Source organism: Pteronotus mesoamericanus, unplaced genomic scaffold, assembly GCF_021234165.1.
Source record: "Pteronotus mesoamericanus isolate MK-2021 breed Mesoamerican mustached bat unplaced genomic scaffold, CSHL_Meso_final contig_33, whole genome shotgun sequence".
In the NCBI taxonomy this organism is placed as follows: domain Eukaryota; kingdom Metazoa; phylum Chordata; class Mammalia; order Chiroptera; family Mormoopidae; genus Pteronotus; species Pteronotus mesoamericanus.
The window spans coordinates 623,183-639,797 of NW_026555135.1; the positions used below are offsets into that span (position 1 = coordinate 623,183).

General features: G+C 45.3%; 1 protein-coding gene across 3 annotated transcripts in view; it reads right to left on the bottom strand.

The window, feature by feature from the left end:
* CLPB (ClpB family mitochondrial disaggregase) overlaps nt 1-16,615 on the bottom strand; it is a 142,600-nt gene that overhangs the window by 27,299 nt on the left and 98,686 nt on the right. For all 3 annotated transcript variants that reach the window (XM_054576225.1, XM_054576224.1, XM_054576226.1), the window contains one exon: nt 10,034-10,131. In XM_054576225.1, coding sequence (XP_054432200.1) covers nt 10,034-10,131 — 98 coding nt within the window. The remainder of the gene's footprint in view (nt 1-10,033; nt 10,132-16,615) is intronic.

The window sequence follows — 16,615 nt, forward strand, 5'->3', positions numbered from 1 at the left end:
AAGTTGTGAGACTGTGTAGACCAGGTGGGAGGGGTGATTGCGTGGGCCCAGTGAGAAAGCACTTAACAGAAGCCAGGAGACAGGGGAGGAGAGCAGGTGTGGAGTAGGGAATTCAGGAGGCTCCTTTCCCCTTAGACCCCTATAGTGCTGACAGATTTCTAGAAAGCAAGCTGCCAAGGTAAGGCCCTGTCACAAAAGTTGTGGCTGCAGATTGCTCTTGTGGGCAGAGTGGATGAAAAATACCTGCTGGTTGGGCAGTGTTTTCCTGTTACAGTAGTGACCTTGACAGAAGTTAAAAAAAATAAATAGCAAACAATCCAATTTTGGTTGTTGCTATCAGTCTGTAACTGAAAGCTCCCATCAGTCCTGGGGTTTCATATGGAGCAATAATTCGGCGCCAATCCCAGCGGAGCAACGCTTGCCGGCTGGAATCCAGAGTGTCACTGTGCAGCTCCCTCAGGCGCCACATACATCACCTGGCTCTGACGACTCCAGTCATATATCTGCCTCCTCCTCTTCCCTGCCCACCCAGCCCCTCTCAGCACTCAGGTCCACTCGGCTGGAAGGCTCTGATGGTGAGATGCACACAGACCGGCTGGTACGGCCTTGGCTAGTGGCCTGGCCGGCTTGCAGTCAGGTGGACCACAGAGGAGCTCGAAGCGATGGAAGCTGGCCTGCAATGGTTTGCTGTGCCTGCTTCCTCACTTCCCCTCAGTGATGGGTATTCCCGTTTCTAGGTCTTTTGCTCACACTGCTCCCTCACCGCAAAAGTCTCCTCCATTCCCACCCACCTCTTAATGCCTTGCTGATCTCAGCTTCAACACTGTATTGTCTAAGAAGCCTGCTATAAGGCTTTGTGTCTGCTCCAGGACCCGCGGAACTCTTATTTAACTGCCTGTTTATCTCTCCTTACTAGTTCATAAGGTCCTTAGTGACAAAGGCTATATGTTTTATCCATCTCTATAGCTCCAGCACCTAGCACAGGGCCTGGCTCATGGAAGGAGTCAATACATGTAGCCAACTGAATGAAGCAACTACTAGTTGTGGACTAGGGGCTGTGCTCCAGGCACTGTACTCAGCATTTTATACATAGCATCGTATTTAATTCTTACAATTGTTCCCATGTGAAGTGTGGCTCCTGAAGTTTGGGACAAGGCGCATGACAAAAAGAATAACCTTTGCTCCAACAGAACTGAATTCAAACCTTACCTCATCTACCTATTAGCTAGCTGACCCTGGGGAATTTAATTCACCTCCTTGAATTTCAGTTTCCTCATCTCTAACATGAGGACGGTACTGATATCTACCTTGCAGGATTCTTGTGGGATGCTGGTGGGGATTAAATGAGATAATGTATACAAAGCACTTGGCAGAGTCTCTCACGCCCAGTGAATGTGTATGTAGGAGTGGTACATGAGAGACTCAAATAGAGAGCATAGCACCTGGCCCTTGGGAGGTCTTTGATAAATGTTACTTGTCCTTTGCTATATTTTGATAACTGATTATGTAACGCAGTGCCTTTTCTTGGGCAAGGGGAGGTACTAGAGCCCTTTAAACGAATTTAATCTGCATGAAGCTCCACACATAAAGAGGTGCTCTGGCTCAAGCAGAAGCCAGGACCCAAGTCCACTTGAATGTCCCCACTGCCCCAGAAGTGGCTCCTGACTCTTCCCCCTAGGAACCCAGCAGGGTACAGTCCCAACACCAACAGGGTTCTGAGGACACCTCTACTGTATGTCCTTATGTGGTACAGAATTCTGCCTTTAGGTACTTTCCACCCATTGATCTGTGGGGCATCATAAAACAGAACCTATCTTTTTACTTTATTACAGGCCAAGCCTAATATGACTTTTCTTGCCACTTTGCTAATTTGGGTACAATCACCCAGTTCTCCTTGTTTTCTCCAGGGAACATTTCTATGTCCTGTAACTCTTCTTCAGTGTCATAGTTTTAGGGTGTCTTAGAATTCCTGTTATTTTCTTGGGCAAGGGAAAAGGACGCTTGACTTCTACGGGGGTGAGGGTAGGGAAAAGTTACATCGTGATCTGGCTGGTTTCCCAGGAGCTTTCTAGATGGTCCTCGGAAAGATTTAACCCATGGCCTAAATCTGAGCATGTCCTGATTCTTTTATCAGCCTGGAGCACTAAATATCAACTCAGAAAAATCTTCTGAAAAATGCATTAGAATTTTGGACAAAAATGTATAGGATATTATGATTAAACAAGGTAGAAGATTACTGCTTCATACTCTTTTCCTAATGCCTAGCAGACTCTCTATCAAAAAAAATGTGTTGAATTAATGACTTTTTAAGGCAGGAACTATGAGGCCAGGTTTGTGAAAAGCTAGCCAGCGGAGAACCTAGGAAAGGAAAATACTTGGTCTATATATACTCTTCTTGGGAAAGAAGAGAGAGGAGAATGGGAAAAGGCACTTGGGAAGGACTCCACAGATGGGCTACTATTATTCCTGGCTTTTTGAGGAGATGAGAAGGAAGGCTACAGGAACTAAAGTCAAGGCCATGTTTTTCCTGGGTTCCACTACCGAAGATAAGTAGGTAACCCAGCCTACAGAAGCAGAAGGTACTGGGCTGAGAGGCACTAGGAAGAAGCCACCCAGGACAGCAGAAGTGGAGGAGTGATCATCTTCTTAATAAAAGCCATATGCAATTAGCTTCAGAAGCCCTCACCTGGAGCCAGCAGCAACCAGCTCCCTATGTTACATCTTGGCTAGATAATCACGGCCACTGGTTTCCATCACTCTTGATTTAATATGGCACCCCTCCTGGCTGTGAGTGCATTTACAGGAAAGTGCTGAGAGGCTAAGGGAAAGCCTAGTGGGGCTCGCTCAGAGGTGGCTGGACTGGGTGCCCCTGCAGGGGAAAGTTATAGGGAGAAGGGGTATGTCAGACACCATTACTGCTGGGTATTTCTCAGGAAGCAGGTCTGGTAAGGAACCTGGCAGTGTGCTCACTGAGAGGGCAGCTGGGGCAGGGGTGGCAGGCATAATGAGAATATGGGCAAGAATGGGAGAGGTATGGAGGAGGAAAGAGAAGAGGGCAAGCTGCAGTTTGCCTCCCATGGGAGTTCAGGGCCACAGAGCCCACTGGCTGCTCATAGACTCAGATAAGCCCCATCCTCCTGACTCCAGCCCCAACCTACATCATAGGCAGGGCTTCTACCATGCCCTGAAGCTGGGGAAGAGAGAGAGAGAGCTGGGTACAGAGGCCAACAAAGGGGACCAGGGGGCAACAGATGAGACCTGAGGAGGGGTGTGTGTGGGGGGGGGGTCGGGTATGTGTGTGTGTGAGAGTGTGAGAGAGAGAGAGAGAGAGAGAGAGAGAGAGAGAGAGAGAGATGAATGCTGAGTTGGGGAATGATGACAAGAGGGCCCAGGAGATACAGAAGAGATGGAAGAGGAGAATAGGTAACGAGAGAAGTACCCAAGGGACACGAAAGTCTCTTGAGCCCAGGTCAGTGTGGCTCAGTTGGCTGGGCATTGTCCTGCAAATTGAAAGGTCACTGGTTCGATTCCCGGTCAGAGCACGTGTCTGGGTTGGGGTTTGGTCCCCAGTTGGGAGTGCACATGAGAGGCAACTGGTCAATGTCTCTATCTCACATCAATGTTTCTCTCCTTCTCTTTCACCCTCCCTTTCCAAAGAAAGAAAGAAAAAAAAGAAAGAAAGAAAGAAAGAAAGAAAGAAAGAAAGAAAGAAAGAAAGGCTCTTGAACTAGCTCATAAAGCACACATTTCTGTAGAGGAAGGCTGGTCACAGGGCAGGCATCAGTCCCAACAGCCTGGTGACCACTGTATCAGCATCCTGGATTCCATGTAAATCAGGTCATGTCATTCCTCTGCAAATAGCTGGGTTGGTCCAGAGACAAGACTGGTGAGAGATGGTTAAGAGGGGCAAGCAGGGGTTGAAGTGAGGAAATGAGCTGTGTTCTTCTCAGTGCATCAAATCAGGAGGCACCTGATGCTACTGTATCCTGTAACTGGTGACGTTAACTTTGATCACTTGGTTAAGGTGGTCTAGGCCAGGTTTCTCCATTATCATTCTTCCCTTTGTGATTAATAAGTATCGTGTGGGGTGATTCTCTGACTATATAAATATCCTGTTATTCCTCAAACTTCCATTCGCTAGTTTTAGCATCCATTGATGAGTCTTGCTTGATTTGGGACCAGCTGTTCTAACCCTCACAACCTTATTAAGTTCAGAGTATCTCATCCCTCAATATACAGAGATAAAGTAAATTAAAGCAAGGTTCCACTGGCAGCAAGTAATAGAGACAGAACACTAATCATTGTAGTTTGACTCCAATGCCTACACATTCCACCCTGGAAATAAGGCCTGTTCCCTGCCTTCAGGGAGTTCAGAGTCTATTTAGGGAGATGAGACTTAAAAAACAAATTTCATATCTTTACTTTCAGCACAGGCCTACCTAATGAATTTATTGAAAATAAACACCAGGGGGTGTTGTTCTTGCCAGAAATACATAATCTGAGTTGAATTATAAGGAAACATTAAACAAACCTGAATTGAGGGACAGGCTACAAAATAACTGGTTTGTACTCATTATGATGTCAAGGTAGTATTAATATAATGCTCTGATTTTGAGGATTGTATTGAGGTTATATAAGAAAATGTTCTTGTTTTTTGGGAAATTCATATAAGTATTTAGAGATGAAGGGGCATAATGGGTATAACTTCCTCTCAAATGATTCAGAAAAAGTATATCTCTATGTATAATTTATGCATATATAAGTAATAAAGCAAGTGTGATAAATGTTAACGACTGGTGATCTGGATGAAGGGTTTATAGAAATTCATTGTACTATTTTTTGAAATTATGTAAAGCTAAAATATGTCAGAATAATTCTTATGTTGGGGGATGGGGAACGACTGGAAGGGACTATGAAGGGGGCTTCTGAGAGCCCGTAGTAGACTATGTCTTGATCAGGTGTATTTCGTTTGTGAAACTACACTGAACAGTACACTTATAATATGAGAACCTTATACAAATATATTTCAATAAAAAGTTTTTAAGAAGTTAAAAACAAAGAAAAGACAATGCAAAAAACTTCCCCATAAAGCACAGTGTGCCGTGATGAAGGTCAGACAGTGTTTTCCCCTCCACAGGGCCAAGCACAGGGCTAGGCACTGGCACTCAAAATGAGATGCATGGCAGGGGAGAGGCTGGGCAGGGAAAGGAAGGGTCTTTCCTTACCCTAAACCAGAGGAACATAACCATCCTACCCGCCTGCATACCTCACCCCTTCCCTCCTGGAAAGCTTCCTTTAGCTCTGGCGGGAGCACCCAGGCTTGCAGCCTTGAATGGGGGCCCAGGGGAGTACTGCATCCCCAGCTACCCCTGAAGCAAATGAAAAAATATAGAGATAGGAAATGTGCTTGTGATTCTGTCACTGGGATATGCAAATAAAATATATATGATAGGTCTATCTGCCTAATATTCCTGCCAATTCATTCTCTGGGTGTGATTAAAATGAGCAATAAATTCCTCGTGAGTCTCGGTGGAGTGAGGATCTGGGAGTGGAGACGTGGGTTGGCACCAGCACGTCCCCCTCAGCTGAATATTCATCATGGAATAGCTCTCCATATTTTTGTTTTATCTGCCATCATGTGCACAGAGATATATTTCTACCTCTCCTTCGTCACTTAGTTAAGACAGGAAAACAGTCTAAGCTTTAAGTATTAAACTCTCCGTCTAGGGAAATCCTTCAAAGTGAGATCACAGGCTACCTTCTCTATGAAGTCTGCCCTGGTCATTCTGCCTGGAGGAGATCCACGCTTTGTTGGAGCCCCACAAACTGTGTAGAACCCTCCCCTAGGGCACAAGTCAGTTGGTGGGCATCGGGACAGAAGCTGAGCTGCATCCACCTCTGGATCTTCTTGGGGACCCCAATGGGGCTTTCTCTACACAGAATGCTGAGAGAACTGAATAACCAATAGTGAGGAGAAACTCATTTAGGCCAATTAAGGTGACAGAGATTTTAGATAAGCAACACCTTTTAAAGCAGAATGAAATAGAAGATTAGGCTAATGGATCATTTTAAAAAAGGAAAATCATCAAGAAATAACATTAAGTGAAAAAAAAAAAAAAGGCAGATTCCAAATAAGGACCTAGGATCATAACTCAAACACCTTGAGAGCCAAGTAGGAAATACAAATATCTGACAGGCAAGCACATACAATAGGGAACGGGAAGGCCTGTGGCTAGAGGACCCCTGTTCTAACCTCTAAAGCATTACATTCACATCTTTAAAAATTTTGGGTTGGCAAAATAAAACATGGCTGCCAGTTTGAGATCCCTGGTATATGAGTACACAGTGAGCTATCAACTGGGTTTTAAAAAAGTCATCTACATATATCTATCAGTATGGCCCAGAAAAGGTATAGTATCATAAGAGGAAATCTCTGATTTATATCTCAATAGTTACTTATAACAACCTGATTTTCTGTAAGTCACTTGCTTTCTTTCAGCTCCAATTTCCCATTTGTAAAATGGCAGAAGAGCTGCTTCATAGATTTGTTATAGGACTAGAAAAAATACATATTAGAGCACCTGGCATAGTGTCTGAATACACTAGATAAGTGGTACCGACTATTACTATAAATAATTAAAGATATTAATAGGAATTATGTATAGATGTAAAGGCTAGTATGCTTTTAATCGAAATTCTGCTATTTGACATTTCTTCCAAGAAGCCTTCCTTGATCTCCCAGGCAGGATGAGAAGCCACCTCAGGGCTTCCCTGGGACTAATGACTGAGGGGTGTCATAGTTCACCTGCCTGTCTCCTTGTCAGACTGTGATCTCCTTCAGTGTTTCACTTCTGTCTTTTTCCCACATAGCCCAGAGCCTGGCACACAGATGTCATTTACAAATATGTACTGAATTATTTGTCGTATTTTATTTTCCAAAGTTTCTATAATGGGAGAGATGACTTTCATAATTAAAATTTTCTGTAATGAGCACATATTTGACTATAGAGTGGCAGGCAAAGGTGGAAGAGGCTGAGCTGGGTGGCAGAGGATGCTGGATGGACAGAAGAGGAGTAAAGTAAGATCAGAGTGGTGGTAACCTATGTCTAGACAAAGAGCCAGGAGATGAGGCCTCGGGCTGGAGCCTCTGCACCCTCCAGGCCTGAGTCATTATGCTGCAAACAGAGGGCCTGAACTCAGGAACAGCTGCTGCTTACTTTCTGGCAGAGGGAGACAGAAACCAGGTCTAAAGCAGTGCTCTTCCTCAGAAACTCTGCCTTCCAATTTTGAAGAGGTAGCTTTGCAGCTTGGAAGGAAAAAAGCAGAGCAGAAAGAATGGGTGATTACTCAGATACAAGGCAAATGAGAGAAAGACAATGCTGCTGACATTGAGGGAGAACTGGGGGGCAATTCAGCTGGTTAAGATCTGATGGGATGGCAGAACAATCAGGTGGAGAAGCTCGGAGGACAGCTGGACATTCCAGATGTAGGAAATCCAGACCAGATGAAGGGATCAAGTGCAGAGAAGTGACAGAAGAGAAACAGTCTTCCAGCTGAGAGGCTACAGAAGCCCTGGGCTGACTCTAAGTGGTTGTCTAGCCTCTACAGACAGCCCCTTGTACTGTACAACAGTTCTGTTAAGGAGCTCCTCCTTGCATCTGCCACCTATTAAGCTTGGCTCTGTCCTAGTTTTGCCACTGCATGAACCTCCTTCCTTCCCACTCACAGCCGTTCCTGTGCCTACATGCATCTCTCCTCTCTGGGCCAGATGACCCTATTGCCTTCAGCCTTTTCTCAGAGCACAGTTCCTTTTGTCCCCTTACTGCCCTCTTTCGCACAGATTCTAAGAGCTCAGTCTACTCAGAAGGAAGTGCCTGCAAATCGCCCTGCAAGGTCCAGGAGAGTCTGGTTGGCACAGACGAACACAACTGCCATTTCTTAACGTGGGACAGAAGCCTTGTGGCCAACATCAATCTATTTTTTGGGCAGCCAAATTTTGTTCAGGGTCTCTCAGCAGCCCTAACCACTTCCCCTCTGCTGGCACTGAAAGGCCTGTGTTTTTTGCTTTCCATCACCAGAATCAGTCCTATGTCACATTACCTGACAAACCACTTACACTCTTGGGCAAGTGTAGTGCTTGCTCTCAGGAGACCCGAAAGGGGAAATAACTGGGATGCAGCCCCCAAGGTTATTTGAAACATGCTTAGGGATTTCCTTAAGGCCCCTGGGGAAGCTGACCTGGTTTCCAGGGCTGCCCCTAGGGGTGGGAAATCTGAACAAGAAGAGGGAAGCATTTGCTCTGTGCAATTTTTGTTTTTCATTGCTCCCAGGTGCCCCTTGGAATGTGTTGTAAATGCCAGTCCACCTTCCTAACTCCTCCCCTTTTCTGAAGTGAACACTGCAAGATGGTTACTGAGGATCCCAAGGAGACAAACTGTAGTTAATGCTGGTTACCAAATAATTCCAATTCTTCCCTTTCTAGATACTGGGAGGTTCACTCTTGGTCTCCTTGTGATCGGGCAGGAACATGGGATTAGTATGTCTCGTGCACTGTGAGTGGAAGTAGAGGGTTCTACTCCTAGGCTGAGCACTTAACTGCAGATGCAAGATTTTCCAGAAAGTTCTTTTCGCTCTGGCAAGCAACCAGCAACATTCCATAGGGTGGCTATTTTGCACTCAGGTCCCTGAGTGCCTGTGATGAGCAGATCCCCCCACACCCCATGCCACTGACCCACAATGAACATGCAGAATGAGGCACAAATAAATCTTTGTTGTTTTAGACAATTGAAATTTGGGGTTGTTACAACAGTGTATTATGTTTATCCTCACTGATACACAAATAACTGTATACTGAATGGAACCTCAGAAAACATTTAGTCCAGTGTTTTCATTCCACAGAGGTAAACTGAACTTCAATGAGGGAAAGTGCTGGCCCAAGGTCACACAGTGGTGGAGCTGGGATCATAACTCATATCCTGTCTCAGTCCAGCAACCTAAGTGCTCTTACTCAAGACAAAGAATATTTGCCACTAGGTGGGACGTGTTACACTGAATCATCTCTGGGCACTTCAGCCAATTTGCCAACAAGAGGCCCCATGATGCTGGCAATAGTGTAAGACAGAGTCAGATCACGTTATCCAGTTCTAGTTCTGCCTCTAAACTTACTTTGCTCAAGTCTATTAGTTTCAGTTTTGATGCTAACTTACTCTGGGACCAAAGGCAAGCCACATCACACCCCTGGCTCCAAGTTCCCTAGAAGTAAAATGAGTCATTTGATTTCAGAAATGTAAAACGTTTGCCCAACAGCAGAGCTTCCATGGAGGCTGCTCAGAAGGGAACAGAAAAGCCAGGGAAGGAATAGGTCCATCTCTCCTTCAGCCAGAACAGCTCTATTTTCCTCTGATTATTTGGTTTGGCTTTGGTATCATTTACCATCACTAGACTTGATTTCTGAGGTCTCTGCCAGCTCTGAGATTTGGATTCCGCCAAGTAGTTCCTGAGTTAACGGTTCAGTGGCTGGAAGGAGCAGAGGCTGCCCTGTTTTTTAGGGAGTTCAAAAGTTTGGGTGAGAAGATCAAATTAAGATGAAGATTTTTGGGGCTGGGGAAGCTCAGACTGTATATCAGGTTCTCTGGAGTGTGTGTGGTGAGGAGACATCAGGGAATGGGTCTAGAGGAGTGGTCACGGAAAAAGGATAACTTGATGAGGCTACGGAATGAATTCATGAGGCTTTAGGGAATAGTACTTGGGCTAAAGATTTTGTCTCACCAGCCTCCCTCCTATGAAGAGGAGCTAGAAGGTCTATCACCTCAAAAATTAAATTTGAAGGTTAATCCTCAGAAGCAAAAAATGGCCTAGGCTTCTTCCTGGTCACGACAGGAAGTTTCCTATTCTTGATGAGATTGGGGGTTAGATTTGTTTTAAACAGACAATAATAACCTAAGAGGAACTGTGAAGCCTGACATAATTTAATGAGTGAAAGACTGAATGCCTCATGGAGTGCCCACAGGCCTTTCCTTTCTCTGAGACTTACCTTGGCCTCAGAAGTCCTTAGAAGCTTCATTACTTCCCCTTCTCGGGCATAATCCAAGGGTGTGTGTCCCATTTCATTCCTCTGTAGTGGATTGGCTCCTGGCAGGAGGAGAAAGAGAGGTCATCAGAGGCTCTGTGAGTAATCCGTGGGACCTCAGAGGTGGCTTGACCCCTGGTTTTAGTGTTAGGAATGCCCATGGAAATGTAGAGCAACAAAAACCTAAGAGATGGTAGAATGGTAGGAAAAACATGTCAAGTTACTTGACAGGAGAGTTCTTAGTCTTCTTTGACACAGAGGTCAGAATATTGTGGCTCCCACATGTGCAAAAACATACTATATATACTACCATACACATAGATGTGTCACACACACACGAGTGTGCTCTACACCTACAAATACACAGCTGAATATGCTAACAAATGTACCAAACACAAAGATTAGTATACCCCAACACCAATGCATTCATGAAAATACTCCTGTTATCTAACTCATCTGCATACAGATGAACATTCATTCATAAAAATCATATATAAAAGCGGTCCTTACTAAAGCACAGAATGTCCCAAACAATAGTGAAAAAGGCCCCTTCTTTCTGCCCCTCTCTCCTAATGCTTCTTTCTCTCTGGCATTTCCTGCCTGCCAGAGTCAGCTGAGTCCTCTGGAAGGGTGTGGCCATGCCCAGCAACCTGGCTGCACCAGTGCCAGTTGGAGGATGTTACAAATGCTACTTGTCGGTGAGTGTGTGCATGTGGGCGGGCTTTCCTCCACTCATTAGTTCCTGTGATTTGAAGACAAAGAATGATAAGTATGGCAAAAAGAAGGGTCCACGCACCTACCTTCTCCCTCTTGTAAGTGCCACCAGCTGTCAAGTCTATATAAAGTGTTTACTGTGTGCAAAGACTTGGCAGTGAAGGAGGAAAGGCTACTCTGATCTCCATGCTGTCGGTATCTCTTTTCCAAAGTCCAGGTCTGAGTACCTCCTCTCCTCTTCAAAAACTGTCCATTTCAGCCCTGACTGGTGTGGCTCAATGGGTTGGGTATCATTCCACAAACCGAAAGGTCACCAGTTTGATTCCTGGTTAGGAAATATGCCTGGTTTGTGGGCCAGGTCCTTGGTTGGGGGCATGTGAGTAGCAAGTGTCGATGTTTCTCTCTCACATGTCAATGTTTTTCTCCCTCCCTTCCCTTCTCTCTAAAGTCTTTAAAAAAGAAAAACAATCCCTCCCTCCCCCTGCAAAAAACCTGTCCATTCCATTCAATTCGGCAAACCTTAAATGAGTGGGGCCTGAGGACACAGAAGAATCAGATCTGGCCCTGATCCAAAGGCACGTCTTTCAAAGCAGGAAGAGAGAAACATAAGAAGAAAGGTGTGTCTTGAACACAGTGGATGGTCAAGAATTATGTGTTAAATGGAAGATTCCTTGATCTTTCTTGTTAGGGAAGTGTTGTCTGGAAGTAAAGAAACGTTAAGACTCAGTCTCTGCCAGAAGGATGTAACTGGCTGGCTGGGGACACTAAATACACAGGCAAGGCTGTGTCAGTGTGTCTAGCCACTGTTTGTTGATGGATAGTAAAAATCAGCGTTTCTCACTTCCAGACTGTGGAAACATTTATATCATGACATAAAAACATTCCTACAGAAGCTCTCTTCTTCATAAACGCCTTTAAACTCAGCAACAATAGCTAGCATTTATTAAGCATTTACTTGTGGTTATCTGCCTTGGTTGTAGAGGAAGAGTTGTGGGAGGGAGAGGGGAAAGGGGCAGAGAGCAGAAAGTAGGATCTAGGCCAAGGAAACTTATTATTAATTTTAAAAAATATCATACTTTTATACACAATCCTATTTTATAGCAGGAATTTGCTATAAAATATTAATACATATAGTTTTAAATTGATATACTTCATATACTTTTTTAAGTATACAATTCATTCTTGGCTGGTGTGACTCAGTGGATTGAGTGTCGGCCTGCAAACTGAAAGGTCACTGGTTCGATTTCCCCTGAAGGCATATGCCTGGGTTGCGTGCCAGGTCCCCATTAGGGGGCATGTAAGAGGCAACCAATGATTGATGTAAATCTCACACATTGATGTTTCTCTCCTTCTCTTTCTCCCTCCCTTCCCCTCTAAAAGTAAATAAAATTTTAAAAAGTATATAATTCAGTGGTTTTAAATATATTTATAAAGTTGTAAAACCATTACCACTATCTAATTCCAGATCATGTTCATTATCTTAAAAGGAAACCTGGCTGGGTAGCTCAGTTGATTAGAGCATCATCCTAATATGCCAGGGTTGCAGGTTTGATCTCTGGTCAGGGCACATACAACAATTAACCAATGAATGTATAAATAAATGGAACAACAACTTAATGTTTGTCACTCTTTCTCAAAAAAAAAAAAAAAAAAAAGAAGAAGAAGAAGAAGAAGAAGAAGAAACCCCATAACCATTACCAGAGACCCCATTCCCTCCAACCCCAGCAACTGTTGTCTACATTCAGTTTCTATAGATTTGCCTCTACTTGACATTTTGTAAATATGGAATCACACAATGTGTGGCCTTTTGTGTCTGGCTTCTTTCACTTAACATAATGTTTTCAAGGTTCATCCATGTTGTAGCATGTGTTATTCATGCTACCACATGCATATAGCATATACTTCATTTCTTTTCATCGCTGAATAATATTCCATTGTGTGGATATACCACATTTTTTTAGCATAAGCTGGTGGACTTTTGGGTTGTTTTCCCTCTTTAGCCATTCTGATGCTATGAACATCTGTATACAAGTCTTTACGTATTGTGTGGATATACCACATTTTTTTATCCATTCATGAGGTGGTAGGCTTTTGGGTTGTTTCCCCCTTTTAGCCATTATGATGCTATGAACATCTGTGTACAAATCTTTACATGGTGATAATACCTGTTGGTATTTACTAAGTACTTAACTCTATGCTAGGCACTGTGCTGTTCTTTATATACATTACATCAGTTAAGCCTAACAACCATCCTGAGAGTTAGGAATTAAAATCCCCATGCTACAGACATGGAAATTGGGTGCAGAGAAGTGAAATAAGTAGCCCAAAGTCACAAAGCTGGTTCTTCCCTTGGACCAAGAGTCAAACCCACCCCAGATTTTCTTAACTCTGACTTTCCACACTCCCATCAGGGTGGCCATGACATATCCTTGCTGAAAAATCCTTCAGGGTTTTTCAGTGCTTAGAGGATAAAGTACAACCTTCCTAGTGAGGAGGGTGTCTTTGGCAGCCTCAAGGGGAGCTCTGTCCATAGATACAGGCTGGAGTAGAAGAGTGACCAGGAAGAAACCTCTAGGAGGGAAAGATAAGAGGAAGAAAGAGAAGAAGAGAAATGGAACAAGGAAGACAGAGGAAAAAAAAGGGAAAAAGAAGGGGAGGGAGAAGATAAAGACAAGGCGAGAGAGGAAGACAGTAGGAGAACTGAGAGTGAGATTAACAGCTTTAAACAAGTGCTGTCAGTGATCTATATTTGCTTACAGAATGAAAAATGTGTGCCATAAACATTGGCCACTGAGTAATTTCTAGTAGGAGTCGTGTCACTTCTCATAAAGAATGGGATGAGGACAGGTAGGACATCTCTGCACCTGGGCCAGGCAGCACAGGGACACCTTTTAAAGCAGTGCTGGGCCTGTCTCCAGTCCAGGAGGCTTAGTCAGGCCTCACCCCAGCCACTTCTGAGGGAGGAGGCCAGGAGAGTTCCCCAAAGTTCTGGAGCCTCAGGGTTGTGCTCTGCTCCCACTTTAGGAAGGCTGAGGTAGGGGTACCATGAATAAAGTCCATCTGATATGAGCCCCCAGCCCCACCCCCCCTCGCCCTGATGCTCTGACTTGACTAATTGCTGTAATAATTGATAGAACCTGACTTCTACAACTGATCGATTTCACCTTCACGACCAACGGCCACAAACCATTACACTCCAATAAATAACCACATTGGGCCTAACCCGCCTGCCCTCTCCAGGGGTATCAGGATGGCCCGTGCCCTGGCCTGACCTTCCCTTGCCTCCCACCCAGGGCCCCTCCAGGCCAAGCAGCTGGTCTAGAGGGTCAGACCTCTGGGGCAAGTGAGAGGGCTGGATGGAGGTGGGGAGTGCTAATCGCAGGCCATCCGTCACCTCCCACTGGCTGTCTGGGGCTGGGGCCAACACCTGGAGCACCCCAGGCAGTATAGTGCAGGACCCCTCCCCTCCTCGCCCTGCTCCAGATTAGTGTGTCCCAGCTTATAATATTTGATAAATAGCAGACTGGCTTCCTGGCAGCACTGCTGCGGCTGCGCCTGCCCGCTACAGCTGTAGAAGGTCACTCATTGGGGAAATATGTTTCTGTCAGTGGTATTGAAAAAAGTTTAGTGGAGTGACAGGCCTCAATTTTTCAAATTTTATTAACTCCATCCTCTTAACCATTTGTCTTGAATTCCTTCAGATTCTGGGGGATGTGTCAATAGGGCTTCGGTCAGGAAGGTACGGTGGGGGTGGGTGGTCATGGGCTGGTCCTAATTGGTAGGGTGGCTGGCTTGGGTTTCATCACCCAAGCCAGGGTAAGAAAGTGGAAATGTTGTTGGTGAGAGAGAAGGCCTGGCCCACCGGGTCCAGGAAGCCCACTGCTCTTCTCTGGCATAGCACCTGACTTTGATTTGACATGATCATAGACTTTCGGAGAGGAAAAGACCTTAATGGTGAGCTTTCCCAACACCCTAAGAAGTGACAACCCTCTACTACAACCAAAACAGATGGTCACCCTGGCTTCCCTGAACGTGCCCAGAACCCAGCGCCAAGTTCGTGGCCCTTCAAGGGGTTTCCCCTACTAAATTAAGGGGACATCCTTTTCATATGAGCCCCAACCTCTCTCTCCAACCCCACTCCCATCTTTGTCTTCCTGCAAATGCCTGTTCATCTTTTAAGACCCAGTTCAGGCTTCTCCTCCAGGAAAGCTTCCTTGTTTCCCTCCTACCCCAGGTTTGGTACCATCCTTTGTGCTCCCATGGGCCCTTGTTTCTATCTTAATGCACTAATCACGCTGCACTGAAACAGTCTGTCTCCAACCAAGATGTAAGAGCTCTTAGAGGCTAGGGACCATGACTCATCCACTGCTATATCCTTGCTCCCAGCACAGGGCCTGGCATATAACAGGTGTTCAATAACATTTACCAAACCAATAGGCTTTTTATAGGTGTTATTTTCTGAGGCCACATACAACATGGCTATCCTTTCTGCCTCAGAAGAGCCTTCTGACAAATGTGTGACCTTGTCCTTAGTTCCTATAAGCCCAAGTCCCTAGTCTCTTTACTAGTCCTAGACACTTCTCTGCCTGGGTAGCAGATTAGGTCAGGTCAGGCACTAGCATTCTTGATACTTTGTGGGTGGGAAGTAGGGAGGAGTGGTTGGAGAGAGTGGCCCATGTGCCCTTCGGGGAGGGGGGGATGATGAAATTAGGGTGGGGGTGGGGAATGTGATTCAGATCTTCTAATGCAGATGGGAGCAGCTTATAAGCTGGGGGTGAGGTGGGGCAGGAGGCTTCTTGCTCCCTCCTCCCTTGACACTACCCAGTCCAGGCCCTCTGTCTACCTCTGGGAATATCAGAGAAGATAATGTATATACAAGGACTTTATAGAACACAACAGTAACTGCCCTAAACAAATATGTTGGATTATTATCATCATCAATAATAGCAACATGCTTACCCTCACAGCGTTGCCAGCTCCTTACCCACTCTGACCTCCAAACTCACAGTTTTATCAGCCACACTGGTCTTCCACAGATCTAGATCTCCCACCACTGCAGTTTCCATGACTCAACTTCCCCCTACATGCACTGGGCTCCCTGCCTCGTAGAAGAGCGCCAGAGAGCGGCAGAGAGTCAGCAGGGGTAGGGGAAGCACTACTCCTCGGCTGTGTGACCTGGGATACTTGCTTCACTTCTCTGGTGGTAATAATTGCTGCACTGCCTTCCTCTAGAGGTTTCATTTGGACTGAATAAGATAAAAAGCTCAAAAATGATTGAAAAAAAGGGTTGTAGAGGCTGTATGATGTTCTTTGTAGTAACTTTTACATTCACTCTTTCTATTTTGACTGCTAGCTCCTTTACCACCTTCATCCTGATTTTCACTGTTTCAACAGTTTGCTTACTATTTCCAACTAAAAGTTTTTGTTGAATGTAATCTTTCCCATGAGGAGAGACGTGGAGTGACCTATTCTTTTTGGCTGTGAGCTCCTATCAAGAAAACAGTCAGGGAGAGACAGTGACCCACCGCTTCATAGAAGCCATGCACCTGCACTGTCCCCACACAGTTGTTTGGACCACTCCTCAAGGTTGGAACCCCACTCCTTGTCTCCCTAATTACTTATTCTCCAGGAGCCCTTCTCTGGGAAGCCGCCCCTCCCCTCCAGCTCTCAGTGTTCTCCGCCTCTCCCCAGGCTCCTGTCGTCCTCCTTGCTCACTCCCTTTCCTGGGAGTCCACCCCTGTTAGTCTGTGTGTAGCTCCTCAGGTCAGAGATGGTCCAACCACCCTCTGTATTCCCAGAATCTGAATGAAGGTGAGAGAGGAGAGCTCTGTC